The 20647-nt window shown below is 34.7% G+C and overlaps 1 protein-coding gene across 2 annotated transcripts; it reads right to left on the reverse strand.

Moving 5' to 3' along the window:
* Positions 1 to 792: 792 nt before the first annotated feature.
* Positions 793 to 20309, reverse strand: LOC147076967 (uncharacterized). Of its 2 annotated transcripts, XM_085941406.1 has the most exons (7): positions 20069 to 20309; positions 17029 to 17163; positions 13882 to 14034; positions 6092 to 6211; positions 4947 to 5099; positions 2227 to 2763; positions 799 to 2148 (listed from the first exon to the last, which is right to left on the reverse strand). In XM_085941406.1, exons 1-7 carry the CDS (start codon positions 20228 to 20230, stop codon positions 1060 to 1062), a joined length of 2349 nt encoding a protein of 782 aa, XP_085797532.1. In that variant the 5' UTR covers positions 20231 to 20309; the 3' UTR covers positions 799 to 1059. The 2 variants fall into 2 exon arrangements, with proteins under 2 accessions (XP_085797530.1, XP_085797532.1); XM_085941404.1 differs by having other exon boundaries at positions 793 to 2763.
* Between the last annotated feature and the right edge of the window lie 338 nt (positions 20310 to 20647).

A 20647-nucleotide genomic window follows, 5' to 3' on the forward strand; every position in this document is an offset into this window, starting at 1 on the left:
GTCGCCGTACAGCGGACGTGAAGGTCTCTTGAGGTCTTCTCGAGAAGGCACATGATTAATCAATGTAACAACGCCTGTTTTTGGAGGCTTAAAGAAATCATGTTATTTGGTAGGGATTACATAATTGAAAAAACGCTAGACTAGGTGGACGAATGAAAAAGTGGACTATCTTGCTGAAATGTTGAAAAAATATATAAGTAAAAATGTCATAAGACAATTTAATATGTAAGTTTATATTATCTCAAAAAGTTTCTCCCACTACTATCTAAATAAACATATTATATAAAATTAGCTTATATTATTGGAAAACACTATAGAATTTCAATACTTTATGAATCGATTACTGACAACTCCATTTGCAATTATTAAGTTAATTTATTTTCTTGTATACTCTGATGATGTGAGTTCTAGGCATACTTAATTCAACTTTTTTATTAAATTTCCGAGCTTCAGAGGTTTTTCAAAATTATGATTTTCTATATAACGTTATGTTTAAAAACTAGAATTTACGTAAATTTTAAGAGTACCAATACGCTCGTTATATAATACATGGCAATGGTAAGCTAAGTTAGTTCGACACTATTTAAATCTATGTTATTAAACAGTATGTGTCATTCAAAGTATTTTAAATTTTAGATTTACAAATTTGTATTTAAAAACACTTCGCTAGATGTAGTTGTTTTAACCATTATGTCTCAATCTATGTTTTTTGAGATAAACAATCATTTTGAATTTTTTAAACACACGTCGCATTGAAATTGTTTTTCACCAGTATGTACCATTTTATGTTTTTTAAGATCGAAGGATTTTTTTTAAACACACGTCGCATTGATGAAGTTTTTCACCAGTATGTGTCATTTTGTGTTTTTAAGGCACCAATTTGCAAAAAAAAAAAATTTCAAACACACATCACATTGATGTAGCTTAAAATGTGTAATTTTATGTATATTGAGATCAATAATTCGTTTGATTTTTTAAAACACACGTCGCATTGATATGGCTTTTCACGAGTATGTGTCATTTTATGTACTTTGAGGTGACTAATTCGTATAGTTTTTTTTAAAACACACGACGTGGTTTTTCACCAGTATGTATCTTTTTATGCCTCTTCAAATTACTAATTTGCCGAAAATTTTTAAAGCACACATCGCATTTATGTGGCTTTTCACCAGTATGTATCATTTTATGTTTTTTAAGATCAATAACTCGAATGAATTTTTTAAAACATACGTCGCATTGATGTGGTTTTTCACCAGTATGTATCTTTTTATGTGTCTTCAAATTATTAATTTGCAAAAAATTTTTAAAGCACACATCGCATTTATGTGGCCGTTCACCAGTATGTATCATTTTATGTACTTTAAGATGTCTAATTTGCCGAAAATTTTTAAAGCACACATCGCATTTATGTGGTTTTTCACCAGTATGTATCATTTTATGTTTTTTAAGATTAATAACTCGACTGAATTTTTTAAAACACACGTCGCATTGATGAGGTTTTTCACCAGTATGTGTCGTTTTGTGTGTTTTTAAGGCACCAATTTGCAGAAAATTTTTAAAACACACATCACATTGATGTGGCTTTAAATGTGTATTTTTATGTATATTGAAATCAATAATTCGTTTGAATTTTTTAAAACACACATCGCATTGATATGGCTTTTCACGAGTATGTGACATTTTATGAACTTTGAGTTGACTAATTTGTATAAATTTTTTAAAACACACATCGCACTGATGTGGTTTTTCACCAGTATGTATCTTTTTATGCCTCTTTAAATTACTAATTTGCAGAAAATTTTTGAAGCAAACATTGCATTTATGTGGCTTTTCACCAGTATGTATCATTTTATGTTTTTTAAGATCACTACTTCGCGTGAATATTTTAAAACACACGTCGCATTGATGATGTTTTTCACCAGTATGTATCATTTTATGTGTCATTAAGTCACCAATTTGCAGAAAATTTTTAAAACACACATCACATGGATATACCTTTAAATGTGTATTTTTATGTATATTGAGATCAATAATTCGTTTGAATTTTTTAAAACACACGTCGCATTGATGTGCCTTTTCACGACTATGTATCATTTTATGTACTTTGAGTTGACTAATTTGTATAAATTTTTTAAAACACACATCGCACTGATGTGGTTTTTCACCAGTATGTATCATTTTATGCCTCTTTAAATTACTACTTTGCGGAAAATTTTTGAAGCACACATCGCATTGATGTGGTTTTTCACTAGTATGTGTCTTTATTGTATGACGATTGATGTGACCAATTACTGGGACTCTTTTAAACCACAATTTACATTGATTTGGGTTTTCACTAGTATCGGCTGGGTTCCTACCTCGCTGGAATATTTTATTTGAGCGAACATTGCATTCATATAGCTTTTCACCGGTATGCGTATTGAACGACTTAAGGAGTTGAAACTTCATACATGGAATGGAGTGACTATTTAGATGATTTACAGATTCAAACACTCCATAACAATCACGGCAAACAAAGTTACGCGGAAAATATGTAACTCTAGTCAACATAATTCGAACCACCTTAGGCAAGTATAATTGATGCACTTCTTGTTTGACGTTCTGACCATCTATAGTTATGTCTGAATGCTGTGTAATCATGTTTTTGATTTTATTAGTTGCATGTGCTATTTTGTTGTTGACCAAGGCATTTTGAAGTTTATCCTTTTTAGCGATGTCCAGTGGTATTCCGTGACGTACTGTGAAGCATTGCTGGGTAGAAATCTACAAAAAGAATGGTGTTGGTATAATATTCAATAATAATAAAATAAATAGAATTTGATTGTGTTCACTAATATTTCATAATATATATTATTAAAAATAATAGCGGTTTTTAGATATAACTTAAGAAAGGATTTACTATCAAAACGATATGTGATACTGTGCTCATGTTTTGACATTTATGATCAGTATACGTAGTCTGGCAAATCATCATGAATACAGAGAGCCATACTTAAATTTATTAATAACAAAAATATCTTTCCATTAAAAATTCAGGTACTACATGTTACTGGTTGGAATTATAATGTATTCATAACATAAAAGGTTTGACAGGACTGTAATTTTTTTTGTTGGGGTCGCGATGTCTAGTTTACTTCATTTGCCCTTCAGCGTCCTTGGTGACCAGAAAAGACACGAGCAGATTTGCGAATAAATACAGTCTATATTTTGTTAGTAATGTACAATGTATACAACACATTTCTTAGATATTGGAGTCATGGAAGGATGATAAAAAATACTGTAAGTATAACGAATTAGGCGGCATTTTGGCGCTGTCTAGGGGCGGCCTTTCGTCTAGGGACGTCACTGCACTAAGTTCCTAGACTCCATTGCATCCACAAAAATGAATAGTTTGATGCGGTCTACACGATAGTGGCATCATCGGACAATGTTTTTTTTTTAATGAGGCCAAAGTTTGCGTTTCTGTCAATGGGGTCGTTACTGACCCATGGGCAATTTAAAAAAAAATGATGTCATTGATCCGGAAGAGAAGTGGTTCAACAGGATATGGACCACTGTGGCGACTGCAATTAACGCTTAATTCAAATCAAGGCTTTGGATCAAGAAGTTGATTTAGAGCATCGATGCGCACGTAACGACATTACATAGACATCAAGTATAATGGAGGGATTTTCCAATAATATGCTGTCTTTAAATAATACAATTTGTTTTAAAAAAAAAATATATGTTATGTATACCTATGGTTAGTTAGATTACAATAACTTGCGATGTTATTTTTTATATCCGTTAAATACAGAAATTACACCACCAATATTTCGATAAGCTTAATATAAGATAAGCTTGGTAATGACGGCGTTACCTATAAAACTTGAAACGCTTGACCGTTGAACGGATCTAATGGGATAGGTGAAAGGGTAACAACCATTCCTCTTTAAAAGTCTGTTAATATAATTTCATCTCTGTGGACGCCTATATGTGTAGTTGTGAAAATCTCATACGGTCCACTTAGGAGAAAAAAATATACTTTACTTTTTGTTAAATAGAATTTTCTATAAATTGTGTTTTCTTTCTTGTGCGGTTCTTTAAAATTTATTTTTACCTGTGTAATTTATTTGTAAATAAGAATATTGCTTACGTTAAATCAATTCGTCTAGCGTGCAATTAAAAATATTGTTTAGATATTTCTGTCAATAAATTTAACTGTAATCACACTTCGTTTATAATAAATTAGCTGAATATTTAATTAACATAAAAAAGTAGTTTTATGTACTGCACGTATGTACTACTGTACCTACATATTGTTAGGATGGTTAAAAAAGTTATGAAAATGAAATAAGATTAACTATTACTACAGTAACTATTGGTCATTCTATTTTCAAATAAAAGAAACACAAAAACAAGTCGGAATTGCACGTTTTTATTACAGTGTTATTAAAAACCCTAGGTAGTCAAGTATGTCTATTGCATTATTTTTAGAACAAATTCAGCATTGGAGAAATAAGTAAGGCAAGCAATATTTTATTAAATTGTCCTCGAGGTTCCTAATTTATTATTTCTGTTTCACCATGCGTTTATCAAAAACAAAGATTGTGCCCATCGATGATTTAGAGAAATAGACCTGTTAATTGGCCTCCAACGTCGTGTGATTTGACATCTTTGGATTACTTCATGTGGGGCATCGTGTATTCACTGATTTAAGCTGATAAGCCAGCAGCAATTGACGGATTGGAAGTGTTCAACAGTGTTCGTGCTAGTCGGCCAGCAGTGCTCGAAAAAAGCGATCCAAATTGAGCGCCTAGAATTTGCTTCGTTTGTTCGCAACAAGATGATGCGGTAGCCATATCCCCGATATCATTTTCAAAATATATTAATGTCATGCAGGTATCGATCTTTCGAATATTCTATCGGGCTTGAGAAAGACAACTGTTATAATTAATTGAACGTACCTGATGTAATGGCAAGTAAAGTGGATCTGAGCAGCCTGGTTGAGGGTTTTCAATATTGATTTGGTGGATTGCGTTGTCAACAAATTCTTCTTTGATGGTCATTCCCTCATTATCATTCTCACACTTTACATCCATCAGATCGCTTTCACGCTTCTGAAAATAACAACATTATTAATAATATGTAACACCATAATGGTCGGCCAGAGTAGACCTCTCGTAGCTCTTTATGTCATTTTGACATGTCATATTGATTTCTATAGTAACGCACGTATATATTAATAATTTAGTTGCTAGGACGCCCGAAGCAACCAACAATAGTACGAATAATAAGAATTTTTACCGAAAAAATAACTTTCCATAAAAAACAGAATTAACTGAAAATGAATTCAATTATGCTTAAAGATGGTTAAAATTATTAAAAGAATGCATTGTAATCATGTTCTAAAAGTTTCAAATGTCTAGGTCGTCGGGAAGTTAGTTAAAAATCTTAAATCGTATAATACAAATCTTGGATAAACAAGAAAAAATTTGTACTGGACAAACAAGAATACGAGCTATTAAAAACGTGGTAAAAAAAGTCAGTCTGTCAGTTTGTTCAGTTATAAGAGCGCATCTGCCTAGGTATCGAACACACTATGTGTCAATAATTCGCAACAATATGAGATGATATACGCGGACCTAGTAATCAAAAAATAATGACGCCTGTACACGTGCATGGAATTACTGTCGGCAATTGTGCTTATTTTAAACTGTCATGACAATAACTGTTTACACGTAAGAGTGCTGACTGTCTCTCCAATCTCATTCTTCAAGAGTAAGCGAGGCGCGATGTTGTCATTTATACTACTATCTGACAGATCGTATTGAAAATCGGACCTCAAAATGAGTAATTCATTTTCTACCTTCATGTTCACCCCTATCGCTCTACTGCGCAGACGCAGATCAAAAATAATCTTACTTGCGCGCAATAAATCATCACAATTTGGAATCTTCCAATCTTGTTTGATTTATGCACAAAATTTTGCCAACTGCAGGATAATACATGTTTCCCCAAACATTTTCTTACTGTGCACAGTACATCCATGCAAGTGTAAACGGGGTATAATTATATCAAGATAAAATCAGCACATCAGGTAGGTACTTACAGGCACCAAAGACGGATTTGGCCATTTGCCGGATACAGAAGTATGACAGCTTTCATTGTCAGTCCGTTTGAGTGGAGGATCGACTTCACATTTTATATCCACGTCTAGTTTAATGTCAAACTGAAAACAAACAGTATAAATTATCATTAAGTAATGTGTTTGATGAGATGTCCTTATTTATAATTGAATCATCAAGACTGTTCCAGAACAAAATTCATCATTCAAATAAATGACACAATTATTAATTAATATTTAAAGTTTGCAGCGACACGTCGCATTGAATGAAAGGGCGCTAACATTATACGTGGTTGGATTTACTGCAGACAGTACCTATGTATTATCGCGGACATAACGAGAAAATGCAAAACTTCACGCATTTTTCAAACAAGTTCAGCGGTTTTCACGTGATAATTGCAACTTGCAGGATATCAGCGCACGCGCAGTAAAATATAGTGGCGAGCTTGCCCGAAAAAATACGAACAACACCACGCAAAGCATTTTAACGTGTAGAGATATTCACAACGTGTCAAAATACCACCATACAATGACTTAAGCGTCAATGATATTCTCTAGTCTACTTTACGAGCTGCTTGTTGGCGAATTTGCAATCTGCCTGTAAAGTCGCCCAGTGTCATCATCGAGCAAGCAGCAAGCAGATTGTAAACAGTCTACCGAGAAAAGTTGAAAGCCGGTCACATTTACACGCCAGCGTGTGGGCCTACTGCGCCTGCACAGTAGAGCGTAGTAGCGACCTCCCGGTAAAAAATGAACTACGTTCTGTCAAAATAGTCGCTAGCTTGTTGGCTTCCAGCGAATGGAAAGTTTTGTGTATCATCGTCACAATCGCAGTAGCTGAATCACCCGCTTTTAAATTCGCCAACAGCTTGTAAAGTAGTTCAATGTAATTGACGCATTACGCAGTACGAATGAGATTAGCTAGACTAGGGTTCGGCAGTTTGTCAAGCTATCTGGCAAATGGCTATTTATTTTTAATTGAATACATGATCCATTATTCTGGTTCTATGTTTATTTTTTATTTGGTTCATAGATGAAAATGTTTGTTCGCATATATATGTAGAGCCAAAGATTGTGAGAATACCAAACACTAGTTTTTTAAAACGCGTCATATTATGTTTCAGGCAAACTATTCCATGTATCAAATATTATTGTTTCTATTTTAGGCATTTGTTTTATAGCTGTCCACTTGTGCTGAGAAATAAAATTCGATTTCTCTCTTTCGAGTTATTCCAAGCGGCTGATCAGATCTGTGAATTTTTAAGTGTGCTCCACTTTTTTTTGCTTTCTAAATTTAATAACCACAAGCAACACGTGTGAGCACGCAGGTAAATAATATGAGTAGAGTAAAGAGTGGTTAGAGTATGCCGTATGAGTCTAAGTTTATTCGGCGGCTCTATCTCATAAACTCATAAGTTATAAGGATGCTTAAGATGAGGTGAAATTGGAGTTTATGTCTGAAGAGCCGCATGTGGCTCGAGACCTACTTCTGCCGACTCCTGGGCTAGGCAGTCAGCACTCTTAGCCCGCTTTCAGACGGGATACAGGTGTCGAACCACCGGCGTGGCTCGATTCCGCATTTCTTCTTCTTCTTCTTCTTTCACCCTGTCACGTCCCAACATTGGGGCATAGGGCAAGCACAAGTTGGCGCCACTTCCCTCGGTCCATCGCCAACTCCTGTGCCTCCCGCCATGGCAGACCTGCAGCACGTAGGTCGCTTTTGTAGCATCGCTGCAGGGACACATAACTAAATGGGAGCGTTCAGACGGAAGACACCCATATCGCACTTTTTTAAGCCACCTGCGTGGCTGAGATTCCGCATTTTAACATAACTAAATGGGAGCGTTCAGACGGAAGATACTCGTGTTTACGAGAATCGCACACTTTTCCTTTGCCCGCCACAATGTTAAGCCGCTTGAACTCATTATTATTTCCGCAGCGCGGTTTTAATTACCATTTTTTATTCATTCTCTCGGTCGAAACTCCGGCGATCGTAATAATAATAATAATCAATACAAAGACCGCTTTGATGCGACACGTATTCTATTATTTATTTGTAAAATTTAATTTATCATTGACACATAATTAATATTAAAAGGCATGTTTTTTAGCTAAATAGGATTTTTTTCAAAATAAAATGCATAAATGAAAACAGTTTTTTGCACTAAGATTCTGAAAATAAATTAATATTATTCTGTTTTCAATAAAAAAAGACTACAATTTACTGATGGTGTTGGTGAGATAATTTCTTACGATCGATTTGATGAAATTCATTATTGACAATAGTTTATAATCAACTAGATCAGTTTGGCCGAGCATCTTCAAAATACCTACTTAAGTAGGTATGTAAAGAAATAAATACTAACAAGTTTTTCTATCAATGTATTTGCCATACTTTGTCGTGTAATTATTGTTATTGCCGAAGCGAGGTCTAATTACCTATTGTCTATTCATTGAACTCCTCGGCGCTACAGGAGTGCTATTATTTATTTTGTAAATTTTAATTTATCATTGACGCATAATTAATATTAATAGGCATGTTTTTTAGCTACATATGAATTTCATCAGAATAAAATGCATAAAAGAAAATATTTTATTCTACTGATCAACATTCTGAAAAAAAAATATAATATTTTGTTTTCAATAAAAATACTTCAATTAACAGATGGTGTGGTAGTTTTTAAAATTCAATGGAACCCTGCGAAACCAAGCCATAATAACTTATAGTCAAAAAATACTCGTCCATCTAAAAATATCTAAAATTATGTGATTAAATTATAGGTACACAACTTTGGATATTTTATAGATAGGCATATATTTTGTATGAAGTGAAGTTTTAATTTATCAAACGTTGATAACTACAATGTACAATACAAAATTTTTCATTGATAGGGAACCTTTTTTTTTTTAAACATACGGTAGGTGAATTTTAAACATAGCAAATTTTTATATGATAAAATTAGGCAATCTCATAATGTATAATATAAATCATTAATTTAATAAATAAGTACAAATATCACCAACAAGTTAGTATTAATTCAAGTAAACAATCGAAACCGACGTTCTCTATAATTTTTTTTTATTCAATAATATGTACCTATATTTTTTACTGTTATCCAATACGCTAGGATAAAAGCGCTTGTATATCAAAATTATGAAATAAAATGTGGAAAAAGTAGAAAAAATTTAAACCTTTTATTTTCTAAAAGTGTTTTTTGAATGAAATATATAGCAAGGTACAAGGTACAGGTACCTGCCGTTGCATGTCATGAATCATGTGTCTTTCCACGTTATATGTATTTAAATCAAATAATACATCAGTAGCGAAGGGTGGAGGTAGGCTGTTCAGATCCGCTATATATAGTGCACACTAAACTTTATCAGGTATTAGGATTTTTTTCATTGAAATAACACCACAATTTACAGACACTGTTGGTTCGTTTTTTTAATTCAATTAAACCCCGCGAAACCAAGCCATAATAGATAATAGTCAAAAAATACTCGTCTATCTATAAAATATCTAAAATTATGCAATTAAACCATACATAACTTTGAATATTTTATAGATCGAATAATATTTTTTTTATCTTTTATAGTTTGGTTTAGACAGGTCTTAATGAATTTAAAAATAAACAACCATTAATATGTGTAATGATATTTATTCTTAATCCAACGAAAACAAATAAGTATGAATGAAAAGGTGTGCACAATTATGTCGTATCACCCAAAATATACCAAAATTATTATAGTTTGGTTTAGGCTGGGTTTAATTGATTTTAAAAAACTAACCAATAATATATGTAAATTGTTCAATAAAAACAAATATGTATGACTAAAAAAGATTAATGTGCACTATTTATGGCGGATCTTAATAGCCTACCTTCACCCTTCGCTTCTGTAATACCTAAATACATGATTGGATAGAACGGGCGTGTGTTCTTTTAGAAATTAACGTTAGCCTGCATTTTATCTACTTAAGGTCTTATAACTAATTTAATCACGGTAAGTGGTATAGTGTGGCATTTCGGTTTAGTAGCTATAAAATATTCTAAATCTAAATAAATTAACGTTTAGTATATTTTAGTTAGTTATATTATTACTTTAGGTATGTATTAGTACTGCGCAAAAGCTATTATATATAATATAATTATTAAACAACGTATTCTATACGCATTGTATAAAATAAATGGTTTGTTATTACTGCATTGTCGAATGAACATTTTTATTGCCGCTCGTAATTTGTTTGATATTCACCGCACAATGACATGTCATTGACACCACATAATAATAATAATATGATTTTATTCGTCGACCAACATGTGTTTTTTGATTAGATGTCGTTATGAAATCCGCACCATTTCAACTAAACTGCCCTAACGCAAAATTGGTTTTACCTTTCACATTTTTGTACTGTGTTTTCGAAATATATTTAGAAATTGAACGATCTTTTAACTTATTTTGATAACTTATAGATATGAAATTTTCGGTACATGCATGAGAGGGTGTACAAAATGGCATTGTGTTTAGTTTAATGAAAAAAAGAATATCAAAACGTATAATTTATTATAAAAATGGAGCATGAATATAAAGTAAAACTACTTAAAAAAGAAGTAAAAACGTGAAGTTAAAAATCGTTTCACCCCTCCGGGTGTACAAAATGGCATACGACATAAATATTTGTCAAAAATAGAAAAAAATATATTATCAAATAAAAATTGACGTTCAATTTCCACTGGAAAAGTAGTCATAAATCTTCCAAGATGTTTATCTCCGTTTTTATTGTTTTATTTATATTTAAAAAATGCCTTCTTAAAGTTGTTTGCGTCCATTCTATTTTCTCAGCTAAAACTGCCTGATTCATTTTCATTGTATCCCATGTCTCTTACAGAGTTTTACGTAGGTAATTTCGGAACATAATCTTTCAGAAACAATAAAATCATAAATCACATAATATGCCGTTTTAGCCTACCATAATGTATGCCATTTTATCCCAATCAAATGAATTTGGCAAAATCGTTAAAAAAATGCAGTTTACACTTCAGTAATTATGATAAATTTACATCGTACATAAACACTAATAACGGCTATTTAAGCTGGTTTTTATATATATATATATATATATATATATGTATACATTTAATAATATAAAATACATGTAATATTACCTTTTGTCGACAAGCTGCAAAAATATTCGTTTGGTTCACAAATCTATCCAATGTATGATCTTCTTGTACGGCTGTTTTGAGTAAACTCAATATGGCTGAATATTTAAAAGAAGGGTCATGCATTGTTCCTGAGCTAGTTGCATCATGTTAGACTGCACCATTTCGCCTGTAGAGCAAAAGTTTATTTTTCCCCACTATGCCATTTTGAACACATTTCCCCTACTATGAATGATAGACTATTAATCCTTATAGCGCTGACAGCACAGCTGTTGTATCCTCATTTGGAGGCCATTAGATATAATTAGCATGTAATTTAAACGTGGTATTTAAATAGTAATTAAATGTTCCGCGGTGAAGCGGTTAAACGTAATAATTAACTCAAATCATATAATTTTGCACTTGTGGCGGTTTAGTTGTGATGGTGCGATATGAATTCAGTGGCTGCCATAGCCACTGCAGTGTAGAGTGGTTGGATTCTTCGGTGGCTTGACACCGGAATCCCGTCTGTAAGAACACTTACATGTAAACAGTTATTATTGCGATAATTCAATTTACACACTATCAGTGCCAGTAAATCTAAGCACACACAGTATTATACAAGGAACCACACCTGCAAACGTTAATACCACATAGTACAAATTTGGCGAACCGAATAAAAATCATCCATACTCGTACAAAAACACTAAACTTATCTACCTACAACACGTAGACCCGGCCACTATTGACCAACCTACGCGTGAACATCGTACCCAGTGACGTGGGGGTAGGCAGATTGAGCGTCGCTTGGGGGCGGCAGTTACTCGAAAGACGGCAAATCAAGGAGAATCATTAGATATATATGTATATAAATAGGTACCTACCTGAACTTAGTAATGACGAAAATATATTTCCATTATAAAAACAGCTCACTGGTTGGTATGTAATAATTAACATAAAAGGTTTGACAGGACTGTAATTTTTTTGGTCGGGTCGCGATGTCTAGTTTACTTCCTTTGCCCTTCGGCGTCCTTAGTGACCAGAAATGACACGAGTAGATTCGCGAATAAATACAGTCTATATTTTGTTAGTAATGTATCCATACAACACATTTCTTAGATATTGGAGTCATGGAAGGATGATAAAATATACTGTAAGTATAAAGATTTAGGCAGCATTTTGGCGCTGCCTACGGGCGACCTTTTGTCTAGGGACGTCACTGTACTAATGAGTTCTAATTAGAACTAAAGAATTCATAGATTCCATTGCATCCACAAAAATGAATAGTTTCATGCGGTCTACACGATAGTGGCATCATCGGTGTTTTTCATCAATGTTTTTTTTTAATGGGGCGGAAGCTTGCGTTACTGTCAATGGGGATCGTAACTGACCCATGGGCAATTTTAAAAAAAATGGATGTCATTCATCCGGAAGAGAAGTGGTTCAACAGGATATGCAATATGGCGACTGCAATTAACGCTTAATTCAAATCAAGACTTTGGATCAAGAAGTTGATTTACAGCATCGATGGGCACGTAACCACATTTCATAGACATCGAGTATAATGGAGGGATTTTTCAACAATATGGTGTTTTCAAATAATACAAAAAAAGGTCACTCGGGTGACCACACAAAAATATTAGACAAGCATTTGTTAATATTTTTTCTATTGGTGGTATAACTTTTTTTTCATTTTAGAGTGATTACGTCATCTTTAGGTTGGTACCTATAGTAAGTTAGATTACAAAAACTTGCGATGTTATTTTTTTTATCCGTAAATTACAGAAATTGCACCACTAATATTTCAATAAGCTTAATATAAGATAAGCTTGGTAATGACGGCGTTACCTATAAAACTTGAAACGCTTGACCGTTGAACGGACCTAATGGGATAGGTGAATGGGTAACAACCATTCCTCTTAAAAAGTCTGTTAATGTTATTTCATCTTTGTGGACACCCATATGTGTAGGAGTAAAAATCTCATACGGTCCACTTAGGAGAAAAAAATATACTTTACTTTTTGTTAAATAGAATTTTCTATAAATTTTGTTTTCTTTCTTGTGCGGTTCTTTAAAAATTATTTTTACCTGTGTAATTTATTTATAAATAAGTAAACTGCATACGTTAAATCAATTTGTCTAGCGTGCAATTAAAAATATTGTTTAGATATTTCTGTCAATAAATTTAACTGTAATCACACTTTACATCACCGTATGAGGGTTCCTAATTTATATTTATTATTTCTGTTTCACCATGCGCTTATCAAAAATAAAGAGTTTGCCCATCGATGATTTAGAGAAATGGACCTGTTAATTGGCCTCCAACGTCGTGTGATTTGATCTCTTTGGATTACCTCATGTGGGGCATCGTGTATTCAATGATTTATGCTGATAAGCCAGCAGCAATTGATGCATTGGAAGTGTTCAACAGTGTTCGTGCTAATCGGCCAGCAGTGCTCGAAAAAGCGATCCAAATTGAGCGCCTAGAATTTGCTTCGTTTGTTCTCAACAACATGCTGCGGTAGCCATATCCCCGATATCATTTTCAAAATACATTAATGGCATGCAGGTGTCGATCTTTCGAATATTCGATCGGGCTTGAGAAAGACAACTGTTATAATTAATTGAACGTACCTGATGTAATGGCAAGTAAAGTGGATCTGAGCAGCCTGGTTGAGGGTTTTCAATATTGATTTGGTGGATTGCGTTGTCAACAAATTCTTCTTTGATGGTCATTCCCTCATTATCATTCTCACACTTTATATTCATCAGATCGCCTTCACGCTTCTGAAAATAACAACATTATTAATAATATGTAACACCCATAGACTATAGATACATATAGACGCCACCCGTTGCATTGCTAAATGAAGCTACGTGCCGTGCGTTTGGTTTGTGGGTGAGCGAACGCATTCGCCTACAAATGTTCGAGACCATAGACCATTTCGCTAGTGCTCGCCCAAAGTGCTCGCACTAGACGCTCAGAATTAAAATATAATTTTCTATTTTTTTACGTTATATAGTATTTTTAAGCGGCCAAAATGCAAAAATTAGGTAAAGATATCCATAATTTAAGTTATTTTAAAGAAACACTAGGTCACTGATATTAAAATAAATAATAATATACAAATAAATTGTCACGAACATGTATCAACTTACCTATGAAACGTAATACCATCTTCTTGCTTATCAGTACGGCTACCATATTTTAATACAACACGCAGAACTACCTTTCCTACTTAATTAACTAAAAATATATACCACTGACTTTGTGTTTAACACAAAAAATAGCAAATTTAGCAACAAGAACTCGCAGATTTTCGATGCTACGTGAAGCGATTCACCACGATTTGCTAATGATACTTTTGGAAACTGACTCTAAAATATGTAGACCTTTTATCTTACTCTAGCGCGTGACGCAGAGACTATAAGGGTGCCCAATACTTTCTCACTCGCACTCATGCATCGTTTTTGTCCAGGCCTTGGTAACACCATAATGGTCGGCCAGAGTAGACCTCTCGTAGCTCTTTATGTCATTTTGACATGTCATATTGATTTCTATAGTAACGCATGTATATATTAATAATTTAGTTGCTAGGACCCCCGAAGCAACCAACAATAGTACGAATAATAAGATTTTTTTCCGAAAAAATAACTTTCCATAAAAAACAGAATTAACTGAAAATGAATTATATTATGCTTAAAGATGGTTAAAAATATTAAAAGAATGCATTGTAATCATGTTCTAAAAGTTTCAAATGTCTAAGTAGTCGGGAAGTTAGTTAAAAATCTTCAATCGTATAATACAAATCTTGGACAAACAAGAAAAAAATTGTACTGGACAAACGAAAACATTTGTACTGGACAAACAAGAATACGAGCTAATAAAAACGTGTACAAAACAGTCAGTCTGTCAGTTTTTTCAGTTATAAGAGCGCATCTGCCTAGCTATCGAGCACACTATATGTCAGTAATTCGCAACAATATGAGATGATATACGCGGACCTAGTAATCGAACAATAATGACGCCTGTACACGTGCATGGAATTACTGTCGGTAATTGTGCTTATTTAAAAATGTCATGACAATAACTGTTTACACGTAAGAGTGCTGACTGTCTCCCCAATCTCATTCTTCAAGAGTAAGCGAGGCGCGATGTTGTCATTTTATACTACTATCTGACAGATCGTATTAAAAATCGGAGCTCAAAATGAGTAGCTCATTTTTTACCTTCATGTTTACTCCTATCGCTCTACTGCGCAGGCGCAGATAAAAAATAATCTTACTTGCGCGCAATAAATCATCACAATTTGGAATCTGTTTGATTTATGCACGCAATTTTGCCAACCGCAGGATAATACATGTTTCCCAAAAAAAAATCTTACTGTGCACAGTACATCCATACACGTGTAAACGGGGTATAATTATTATATTAAGATAAAATCAGCACATCAGGTAGGTACTGTTACCAGAGACAATTCCCTCACAAAGGGACGCCGCCAATCGCATATAAGGAACCTTATATGACAAAAAACAAGCACCACTACTTCTGCTAAATTCATTAAATAATTATTACGAACAGTATGTAGCATTTTCTCTTTTTTTAAATATAATATAATGGCCGGTAATGGATACGCGAACCAAAATCGATGCTACGGGTGGCAGGTCCGAAAAATGGCGATTAGAGAGAGATGCCGGATATCTGCAGGCCGACGAAAAATGCGCATACCCTATCCGGGACAGGCCTTTTCGTCCCAACCGCCGCGGGGTGCGGGCTGCGATCGCGCAGCAACAAAACGATCGCCTAGGGCGCAGTGACGCCATCTTGTCAGCCACGCGTGTGCCATCTCTCAGTGACGCCGTGGCGCGGTATTTTCATTCCTGCGCGCCTCTGATGTTACGCCCTGCGGCCGTCCTGCAGACCGTCCAGCTCCTCGCCGCCTACCGAGACCCCGGGATGTGTCACGTGCTTCGCGCCCTTTCCCGCCTACCGTAATCCCAGAACCTGCCGCAAGTTTTGCGCCATTGCCGTCGACCGCCCAGGCGGACTCCGCCTACCGTTATCAACCCGTGCAGGGTCACCAAGCTCAAAGATAAATATCGTGTAAACGCAACTTCGTAATGATAAAAAGAAAAAGTGCAGTGTAAACTAATTAATGTTACGTGCCCATAAATAATCGCCCACGCCGACTTAACGCTTTGCGGCACCAAACATGTGTTCATGAATAATGACAGTGCGGCGGCTAATCTAACGCCTTCTGTGGGTCTATTCTATACTTATCGAACACTAAATTGATAAATAGTATCAAACTTAGGGTAGGTTTGTATCAAAATATTAGCACTTATTGTAACAATTACACGAAGCCGGTTTTTATTGTTGCAATAAGTGCGATATTTTAACAGCAGCAAGATAGGTGCTGTTAAAATATAGCACTTAATGCAACAATAAAAACCGGCTTCGTGTAATTGTTACAATAAGTGCTAATATTTTGATACAAACCTACCCTAAGTTTGATAATATTTTTCACTTTATCACTTAAGCGGTCGATAAGCATAGAATAGACCCACTGGAATATAATTAATGATGTAATCCAATCAATGCCTGTTTAAATTAATGTGAATAAAAGCAAAAAAAATAGTTCCACGTAGAACTGTCAAATCAAAAAAATGTGTTTTATCAAAAATTATATCCCGTGGTGTCCACACCCCAACTGAAGTAATGCTGATGAAATGATCCCACTAGCCTACATGTGGGTCGTTCTTTACGGTATTACTACTTACAGGCGAAAAATTATTATTCAGCAAAGACGGATTTGGCCATTCACCGGATATAGACGTATGAGAGCTTTCATTGTCGGTCCGTTTGAGTGGAGGATCAACTTCACATTTTATATCCACGTCTAGTTTAATGTCAAACTGAAAACAAACAGTATAAATTATCATTAAGTAATGTGTTTGATGAGATGTCCTTATTTATAATTGAATCATCAAGACTGTTCCAGAACAAAATTCATCATTCAAATAAATGACACAATTATTAATTAATATTTAAAGTTTGCAGCGATACGTCACAATGAATAAAAGGGCGCAAACATTACACGTGGTTGGATTTACTGCAGACAGTACCTATGTTTTATCGCGAATATAACGAGAAAATGCAAAACTGCACGCATTTTTTAAATAAGGTCAGCCGTTTGCACGTGGAAGTTGTAATTTGCACAATATCAGCGCATGCGCAGTAGAAGTAGGTATAGTGGCAAGCTTGCCCGAAAAAATACGAACAATACCACGTAGAGCATTTTGACATTTAGGAATATTCACAACGTTTCAAAATAGCACCATACAATGACTTAGTACGAATGGGATTGGCTAGACCAGGGGTCGGCAGTTTGTGAAGTGAGAAGAGCCAAATTGTCAGGGAAACAGGACAACAAAAGTACCAGAGAGCTGCATATTATGTATATGGATTTTTAGGGGAGAAAGTTCAAGATTGTTTATTAAAAAAACATATTAAGAACGGTGTCCATGCATCGTTTTGATAGCTTTACTATAATATCTGGTATATAGCTATTTATTTTTAATTGAATACATGATCCATTATTTTGCTTCTAAGTTTATTTTTTATTTGGTTCATAGATGAGAATGTTTGTTCGCATATATTATGTAGAGCTGTGTGATTGTGAGAATACCAAAAACTAGTTTTTTAAACGCGTCATATTATGTTTCAGGCAAACTATTACATGTATCAAATATTATTGTTTCTATTTTAGGATTTTTAGGCATTTGTTTTATAGCTGTCCACTTGTGCTGAGAAATAAAATTCGATTTTTCTCTGTCGAGTTCTTCTAAGCGGCTCATCAGATCTGTGAGTGTGCTTTACATTTTTTTGCTTTTTAAATTTAATAACTACAAGCAACACGTGTGAGCACGCAGGTGAAGAATATGAGTAGAGTAAAGAGTGGTAGAGTATGCCGTACGAGTCTAAGTGTATTCGGCGGCTCTATCTCATAAACTCATAAGTTATAAGGATGCTTAAGATGAGGTGAAATTGGAGTTTATGTCTAAAGAGCCGCAAACGTCTATGCAAAGAGCCGCATGTGGCTCGCGAGCCGCTTCTGCCGACTCCTGGGATAGGCAGTCAGCACTCTTACGTGTAAACAGTTATTATTGCGATAGTTCAATTTACACACTATCAGTGCCAGTAAATCAAAGCACGTGTATTATACAAGGAGCCACACCTGCAAACGTTAATACCACATAGTACAAATTTGGCGAACCGAATAAAAACCATCCATACTCGTACAAAGACCCTTATCTACCTACAACACGTACACCCGGCCACTATTGACCAACCTACGCGTGAACATCGTACCCAGTGACGTCCCGTGGGGGTAGGCAGATTGAGCGTCGATTGGGGTCGGCAGTTACTCGAAAGGCGGCAAATCATTAATATATATATATAAATAGGTACCTACCTAAACTTAGTAATGACGGAAATATAATTCCATTAATAAAATCAGCTCACTGGTTGGAGACAAAATGTAATAATTAACATAAAAGGTTTAGCAGGACTGTATTTTTTTTGTCGGGGTCGCGATGTCTAGTTTACTTCCGTTGTCCTAAGACGTCACGTTTTTGATGACCAGCAATGACACGAGTAGATTTCTGAATAATATGTAGGTACAAACTTACCTAATTAATTTATACAAATATTTTTGCCAGTCACTCGCGAGTTTTGAAAGTTTTCAGGTATATTTTTAAATGTATCTGAAACCGTGGACTCCCAATATTGTCTATTGAAGTAGATTTGGTATTTAAATTTGATTTAGTAATATGTATATATTTTGTTAGTAATATAACCATACAACACATTTCTTAGATATTGGAGTCATGAAAGGATGATAAAAAATACTATAAGTATATATATAAAAAAATGGGGCGGCATTTTGGCGCTAGTGCCTAGGGGCGGCATTTTGTCCAGGGAAGTCACTGATCGTACCTAACCAAGGCCGATGGCTCGAATGTCTTCGAGAGCGGAGGACATGCAAGCCCGACACCCTTCACACATTAGATTATAATATTACTACTTTCGTCAATGGACAGACAGCATAAGAAGCAAATGCACTGACAGATAAGCTGTGGATATGTTTTTTAAAAAGAAATGACGTGGCACGTGGTGTTAAAATACGATTCCTCGCATTGAGTTTCAACAGCGCCATCTTTAGATTATTAAAGCCTGAGCATATCTTTTTACACAACCAACGAGTGGTCTATTTTTCAGCTGTCAAAATCCGATCCCAGAATGCTTGACATATTGATGCCCCCTTTCTCGTTTCAAATTGAATTATAAAAAAAATCTCAAATCAAATATATTAACTATCTGTGGTATTTATAAATAATATTCATTCCTGTTATTCATCAGCTGTCAAAGTCAGACTAGTCCTTCACACAAAAACCGGTGGTAATATCGATTTCTAAAAAGTATGTAGCATTGATCTATGCATTACATTTGTAGGTGTGTTAATGCTAGTGTATTATTTATCATGTACCTCATCTATCCAAATCAAACCATTCCCAGTGTGAACACGACAAACGCGTCAGTATAAGCAGTCCATATAACAATGACAGTTCATCTATAGACAACAACGGGAGGGGCGGAAAAAGTTGGAGCAGTCGTTGTGAATGTATCGGCTTTCTACTTGAGTCGGCAATGGTTTCAAACAATTCGCTCTGCGCCTTCATTTGTATGGGTCAAACATTGTACAATTAGATTGCGGAAGGGTGTTATGTCAGTTTAGGTTAGATATAAATAGATACGTACCTCCAAAGTTGTAGCATACGAATGCTCGACACGGAATTGCCTTATAAAATATGATTGTGTTTGTTCTGCCGCGCTGTGCGAACGTTCAATCGGTATATAGATAGCACTGACCGGTGTTCCGGGATCGGTTTCAAAGTCTACCGGTTCTTTTTTAAACTCCATGTTTCAAATTGTTATGTAAATTGAAAGAACAAAGACCGCTCAACAATTGCCACAGGCGAGTGCTTGGCGAGTGACAGCTAACAAGAAACTAACAGTGTTGCCAGTGCTAATTGAATTAAATATTAAATCTAAATTCGGGAGATTTTTAAATTGACAATAATGTATGGAATTCAACAATTTTGTTTGATAAAAGACTGCATTTTGATATAGTTTTCCAAGTATCTTTACGATAATCATATTTTCTTCTCTTCCTGACGATATTTTCTATATAATATAAACCAGATCTACTGAAATTTCAGGCGACACTGAGTGCTTCTATCCGCTTGGAAGTTCGGAAACAGTTTGAGATTTGACGTTTGGTTCACTGTTCCAGTGAAAATCAAACCATTCTCAGTCTGACCTGCCGGCCGATCTGCC

The sequence above is a fragment of the Rhyacophila brunnea genome, unplaced genomic scaffold (assembly GCF_057557595.1).
Source record: "Rhyacophila brunnea isolate RB1 unplaced genomic scaffold, BYU_Rbru_1.0 scaffold_13, whole genome shotgun sequence".
NCBI classification, from domain to species: domain Eukaryota; kingdom Metazoa; phylum Arthropoda; class Insecta; order Trichoptera; family Rhyacophilidae; genus Rhyacophila; species Rhyacophila brunnea.